The following is a 7,500-nucleotide window of genomic DNA, read 5'->3' on the forward strand; positions in this document are numbered from 1 at the left end:
TGTCCTCTCCCTCTCACCCAGTTGTTACCTTGACGTGGGCGAGTGAGGGTGTGCGTGCTGACCGGACGAGTGTTATTACAAAGTGACCAGTTACACGCTACCTAGTGATTATTAAAGAAAGTGCTTGTGCTAACTCATAAATATGAAGACTGAGGCAGCGTTAGATCAAGGCTGAAGTGATGCAGGTGGCTTGATTAGTGAGAAAATTGAGAAAATAGTAATAATGGCGGACACTGAGAGCGGAGGTAAGTTTATAATATTAGTGCTTTATTGCATACCTGTGGCCTCCGTCAGGTGTGCAGTGGTACCTGTTACACCTGCGCCTGCCTGGACACCTGTGCGTGCCTGTGTGGCGCGTGGGTGTCATTAAGGGTGGAAGTCTTGGTGTTGTAGATGGTGTTGTGAGCCTTATTGGTCGTGTAGGGTCTATGTGACCCATATATTTTGGTCTCTCTCTCTCTCTCTCTCTCTCTCTCTCTCTCTCTCTCTCTCTCTCTCTCTCTCTCTCTCTCTCTCTCTCTCTCTCTCTCTCTCTCTCTCTCAAGTACAAGGACACAAGGATGTGGTTCTCTCTCTCTCTCTCTCTCTCTCTCTCTCTCTCTCTCTCTCTCTCTCTCTCTCTCTCTCAGTACAAGGACGCGGTTATTTCTCTCTCTCTCTCTCTCTCTCTCTCTCTCTCTCTCTCTCTCTCTCTCTCTCTCTCTCTCTCTCTCTCTCTCATTCATTTTTTTTCTGCGCTCTTTTGTTTTATTTGTGTGGCTGTTGTTGTTTTCGTTGTTGTTGTTATTGTTATTTGTAGTAGTAGTAGTAGTAAGGCATGTACTATTATTACGTCTCAGATTTTGTTCGTCATGGCACACACACACACACACACACACACACACACACACACACACACACACACACACACACACACTGATATCCACTATCACTACACCATTTTTTATATTATTATCTCAATCATCACGAGTACCACCTTGTCACGTAGCACTACTACTACTACTACTACTACTACTACTACTACTACTACTACTACTACTTCCACCTATAACCACAATCACATACCTTTGATTGTTTCGCCCACCTCTACCATTAATTGAACCCACCCACACACTACCACCACCAACAGCGCCACCGCCACGTCAGGAGGAGGAGTAGGAGGCAGGTAGAAGTAAAAAGGTCACGAGGGGCGTAGGTAAGCAGCACCAGCACCACCAGCAGCAGCAACAGCAGGCGCATGAACAGCACAGCATCACCAGTGCCTGCTTAGTTCACCATCGATTTGCAGCACGTTGATAGCCACTCGCTGAAACCCTCTCTACTTTTCTCTCTCTCTCTCTCTCTCTCTCTCTCTCTCTCTCTCTCTCTCTCTCTCTCTCTCTCTCTCTCTCTCTCTTCAGCTTTTCCTTTTTTACTTTCTTTTTTTTTTGCTTTGCGGTATCTTCTTTCTTTTTTCTTATTTATTTCATCTTCTTCATTGTTTGTCTTTTTCGCTCCATTTTATCTTATTTTCGTTTCTTTCCTTCTTTTGCTTTATTATTGTATCTTTCTTTCTTGTATTTTATTCTGTCGATCCCTTAGTCTTTCTTCTCTTCTATATTATTTGTTTGTTTTGTTCTGCCTTCATTTCTACCTCATCTCACCTCTCCTCGTCTCATCTCATCTGACCTATTCTCGTTTCATTTCCTCATCTCATCATACAGATCATCATGTTTTGTTTCACCATCTCACTTAATACTCGTCTCATCTCAATTTCACTTCACCCATTTTAGTTCTTTCGTGTTCTCAAATAACTGCACGCACACGCACACATACACCCACCTCTCTCACTGTATCGCCTCACCTTTCACCTTACCGTACCGTACCGTACCTTACCTTACCGTACCTTGCCTTACTTTACCGTACCTTACCTTACCGTACCGAACCTTACCTATACCTGAGTACAGCTTGCCTCTTGTTAATTCATTCATGTTACCTAACCGCTTAATGCCCAGGGTATTAAACACACACACACACACACACACACACACACACACACACACACACACACACACACACACACACACACACAGATTGATCTTGAACTCCCCTTGTCTTATCTCACTATCTATTGTCTCATTCTATCTCACCTGTACATATACTCTCATCATTTCACCTTATTTTATCTCACCATGCTCCTAATCTCGTCTCTCTACCTGTATTTTCACATTCTGTTATCTCATTTCATTTGTCTATCTTACCCAATCTCACCATTTTTTTTTTTTATTTTTACCTCAGTTCATTTCACCATTGCGCTAATCTCACCTCACCACCTGCAGTCTCTCTATTTCACCTCACTCATTACCTCACCATTTGACTTCATTTCATCTCACTATCTCTTGAATTTCACCATCTTTCACCATATTTTCATCTCACCTGGCATCTCAAACTTGTGGGAATTCTTTTAATAATTTTGTTGCCCCTAGACAGATTCCCTTTGTTACTTAAAAAGAAAAAAAAAAATATTCCACCCCGTCACTTCACTTCATAAATCAAATGGGTGAAAGCTCCTAGGAAACACCTGGGGGACTGAACACAAGGCTCCTATGAAACACCTGGGGGAGAGAACACAAGGGGTCCTATGAAACACCTGGGGGAGTGAACACAAAGGAGGCTGCAGGTTCTCTCAGGGTATAGGCGCGTTCTTTTTCTCCAGCAAGGCGTAATGGTCAGGTGTAGGTGGGACAGACGACCTAGATTGCTCCATCGTTAGCTTACACTCTTGTCCCATCATTTAGTTTTCCTTAGTATTGTTCTTATTGTTTGTAAGCGCCGGTAACCACTTCAGCACTGGGACGCATTTTTACCATGAGTTTTGGGTATGATTAGACAACTTTATTTACATTAGGAAGGGTCTATGGAGGTCAGAAGATTAATGGCCAGATTCTTCACTATTTTAACCCCCATGTAAGTATCTGAAGCTGTATAAAATCGCCGTATTGTAAGCAGAATAGATATGAAAAATGTGTCATGGTACTGAAGGGGTTAAAGAGTGTATGAGAAAGATGGCATTAGATTATACACGTGGCAGTCATTGTATGGAGTCTAACCTATCTTTACTTTTTATCTATTGTACTATCGTTATCTTGTTCCAGCATTACCGTGAACAGCAGAGATTAAAAAGTACAAGAGGAGAAGCACTAAGCCATCAAACATAGACTCGTATTTTCAAGCGTTTCTGTGCTTTACCTCCACTATTTCAGAAAGCTTTATCTAAATTTACAAGATTTTTTTAAGGTGTTTTTACCGTTCTAGAGTAAGATTGACAAGATTTCTTCATTATTAATTGGAGAAACACTCTTGAAAATTCCGTTAATCATCTCTGTGGTCTTGGGAAAAAGTCGTGGTGAGAGAGCAAAGCGTTTCTGAATACGGACGAGGCAATCACTCTATGAAATCTTACCTATCTTGATCTGCTCCTACCTGTTGTACTCTCATTATCTTGCTTCATTATCGTAAACACCAGAGACTAAGAATATAATGATGCACAGACAACAACACAAACTACTTAATTCACTCCTTCAGTACTGGGACGCATTTTTCCCTTGAGTTGTAGGTGTGATCAGACGATTTTGTTTACATTAGAAGGGGTCTATAGAGGTTGGAAAATGAATGGTCAGAGTCTCCACTATTTTAATCCCCGACATAAGTTTTTGAAGCTGTATAAAATCACTAAATAGTAAGTAGAATGAATATGGAAACGCGTCCTGGTACTAAAGGGGTTAATACCAAGTCTTATTTCATGTATCTAGATCTCTGAGAACCAATTTCTTCCTACAACTTCATTACTTCTGTCAATTGAACTACATAATACCAAACGAACTTTATGTACTTCGTGTTCTAAATCTGATCTTTCCTTCATTTCTGTCAATTGTATTCCTGTATGGTCTTCCCTGCTTCAGTTGTCCATTTTCTTCCACTTTACAAAGGAATCTTGAATAAAAACACGTATTTTCTCCCCTTGTATGGACTGTATAAGATCCCTGGTGGTACTTCAAGATGGCGTCAGGTGTGGCAAGCTCATAGGGATCAAAATAGCAGTGTATCACCAAGTGTGTGGAACCATGCGTGCTTTGGGGTCCGAGGGGTCTCCAAGCGCACGGGTTCGAATCCTGTCCACGGTCCGAGTGTAGGTTGGGCTTCCTCACTTGGGGCAACGGTTTCCTAGCGGGTGGGCTTTGAGATAGGAGGTACCCTAAAAAAGTATCCCCTTTAGCCCATACATTCCCGTGAAAAGCCCACATGGTATAAATAAATAAGAAAAGAAAAAAAGGTGTCATAATCTGCACTGCCTATAGAGAGCGTCGAGTTAAGAGCCAGATGGACACAACCGCCAGGCCACACGAGACACACGAGGCTTTCTGCTCTACGTATTTATTGACTTTTTCCTTTATTTGTTCATTTATTTATCTATTTTTGCTTTGATTTGCTTAAGAGAAGGAACGTTTGTGGAATTTTAATCATAGGAATATTCCTTGCCTTCTTTCCTTCTTTCTTTCCCTTTTCTCTTTATTTTCATTCTTTCTTTCTTGGATATTTGAAAGACCAGGAATGTTTCAGAAATTTCAGACATGCTAGCAATTTTTTTCCTCCTTCCTTCATTCTTTTTTTTTTTTTATCTTGCTTCATTCATGCTTCAAGAATTTCAAACGTACCAATTTTTCATCCTTTCTTTCTTTCTTCCTTCCTTCCTTCCTTCCTTTTTTTTCATTTCTTGTTATAAAAAGACGAGACACTAACAGTCAAACATAACTACTTCTTCATTCTTTCTTTCTATCTTCCTTGTTTTATTCCTTGTTATTCAAAAGACAAGGAATGTTTCAAAAATTTCAATTGGGCCTTTTTTTTTTTTTTTTTTTTTTTTTTTTTTTTTTTGTCTTTTGTTTCCCGTGGCTAGTTTCCCTCTTGCATACTAACAAACTTTCCATCCTTTCTTCTTTCATCCTATTTTTTTTTTTATTTCTTGTTATTTAGAAGACGAGGAATGCTTCAAGAATTTCAAACATGCTAATTTTTCCTTCCTTCCTTGCTTCCATCCATCCATCCATCTTTCCTTCCTTCCTTCCTTCCTTCCTTCCTTCCTTCCTTCTTCCTTCCTTCCTTCCTTCCTTCCTTCCTTCCTTCCTTCCTTCCTTCCTTCCTTCCTTCCTCCTTCCTTCCTGTTTTCCACTCTTTCTTTCCTTCTGGGCGCCATTTAAGAGAGGAGACATTTCAAGAATTTCGAAGACTGCCCATGGGTGCATTTCTGCCTCAGCATTGCCTGTGGTGAGGTGTAGGCAGTCCTTCCCTCACGTGTGTCTTAATTCTCTGACGCAGACTTCCCTACCAAACCGCGGAATGTTCGTACAAAAGTGTTTAGCATCATATTGAAACCCTTATATTAACCCCTTAGTCGTACTTGATAAGAGAACATTCTGAACACTCCAATTGAAGTTTTTTTTTTTATGGGTCTTTTTAAGGTATTAGTGACAGATTAATATACCTGCATTATTAACAGGAAAAAGCACTCTTGAAAAGAAAGCCGGCTGGTCATGATTCTGGCCTAAGAAAACGGACATGGTGAGAGAACGACGCGATGTTGAGGATGTTTTCACGGTTCTAGTGACAGATTAGCAACTTTTCTGCATTATGCACAGGAAACACGCTCTTGAAAATCTAGCTATTCATTTATGTGGTCTTTGAGAATAACCAGTGTGTGTGTGTGTGTGTGTGTGTGTGTGTGTGTTTAATTTCTCTTCACTTGGATGGATTCATAATTTTAACTGATGGTTATTTCATATCTTTAGCTTCTTTATTGTTTCTACGAGAGAGAGAGAGAGAGAGAGAGTAAACAAAATTAATATGAAAACGCGTCATGGTACTTCAGAGGTTAATGTTAATCTTATAGTGGCGCCATGTGACCTAAGCTGTTGTGGCTCCTAATGGCATTTTTCATCCTCCTGTCTCTCTATCTCTAATCTTGTGATCCAACACCGGCCTATCTACAGTATCTTCCATCGCTAACCTTGCTTTATCTGGCCTTATCTGACTCATCTGTGCTTTATACGTACTTAGCGATCAGCCGCGTATCTGTGTAGCTATGTTTTCTCCCTAATGCTTTATGTAACTTTATCTTTGTCTCTCGTGCTTTAAAGTGTCTGATTTGGTGACTTGTGCTTTATAAAGTTTGTATTTTGATTTTTTTTTTTTTTAGTGATCTGTGTTGGTGTTTTGGCTCCTGGTGTTATAAAGTTGGTGTCTGTTTTTGGTGATTTGTGCTTTATAGAGTTTGTATCGTTAATTTTTTTTCTTCCTGCTTTATGAGTGATCTATGTTGTTGCTTTGGTTCCTAACGTTATAAAGTTGGTGTTTGTTTTCAGCGATTGTTGTTTGGCATCGTCGTTTCTCATTGTAAAGCTGTTTTTCCTCCGACTTTATAAAATTTTGTTGTTTTGTAGCCTCAATGACATTTATAAAGTTACTGTTTTCTATCATCTCAATATAGTTTGTCATCAAGAATTTTGGCATCATTTTGCAGTCATTCTGTTCGTAAATTTGACTTTTTCTTTCGTTCTGTTCTTCATTTACCAACAAGAAAACACTGAACACTTGCATTTATTGACTTATTTGCTTATCTGTCTGTTTATCTATCGTGAACAGAGCACGTGGCGGCTTTATTGTGGTGTGGCCTCATAACAAGAACTGGCATTTCAAGTGGGCCTTTTTTTTTTCTCTCTCTCTCTTTTTTAATCTTTTGTTACCCTTGAATAAAATAAATAAATGAAATAAAAGACACACGGTAACATTGCTTTGACTTGAACTAAACAACGAATTTAAGAACACAAAAAATTATCGTTAGTTGTATTTTTCTTGTTGTTTTTTGCTGTTCTTGGTGTTTTGGTGCTGTTGTTTTGTTCTTGTTGTTATGTAATGCACACACATACGCACACACGCTAATGCTTGGCCAATGAGTGCTTACCTGTCCACACCTGGCTTACCAAGTCATCAAGGTAACCTGTCTCAGTCCCTTCCTCCTAGCCTGGCCCCCTCCTGTCCCACCCCTCTCCTACCCCGCCCCCCCTTCTGTCCCACCCTCTCTACCCCTGCCCCCTCATTCCCACACATACCCTTCATTGCTGGAAACCCTTCAAGTACACACACACACACACACACACACACACACACACACACACACACACACACACACACACAGTCTACCCCATGTGTGTGTGTGGCGTGTCTGTGCTTATATAAACACGTGAAAACACACACACACACACACACACACACACACACACACACACACACACACACACACACACACACACACACACACACACTAACGCGCGTGAGTGAGTTAGTTAAGTCAGTGGGTAATTCAGTCAGTCAGTCAGTCAGTCAGTCAGATAAAGAGTCTTATCTGTCAGCCAATCAGTCAGCCATTCAACAAGTCAGACTATAAATCTCTCTCTCTCTCTCTCT

At 40.4% G+C, this 7,500-nt stretch overlaps 1 protein-coding gene across 6 annotated transcripts in view; it reads left to right on the top strand.

Moving 5' to 3' along the window:
• Nucleotides 1–5: 5 nt before the first annotated feature.
• Nucleotides 6–7,500, top strand: part of LOC123501253 (period circadian protein-like) — a 43,972-nt gene continuing 36,477 nt past the window's right edge. For 5 of the 6 annotated variants that reach the window (XM_045249986.1, XM_045249988.1, XM_045249991.1 and 2 more), the window contains exon 1: nt 6–245. In XM_045249986.1, the coding sequence (XP_045105921.1) occupies nt 224–245 (22 nt within the window). In that variant the 5' untranslated portion in view covers nt 6–223. The remainder of the gene's footprint in view (nt 246–7,500) is intronic. The other variant, XM_045249987.1, reaches the window with a different exon arrangement.

This window comes from Portunus trituberculatus, chromosome 9 (assembly GCF_017591435.1).
Source record: "Portunus trituberculatus isolate SZX2019 chromosome 9, ASM1759143v1, whole genome shotgun sequence".
NCBI classification, from domain to species: Eukaryota; Metazoa; Arthropoda; class Malacostraca; order Decapoda; family Portunidae; genus Portunus; species Portunus trituberculatus.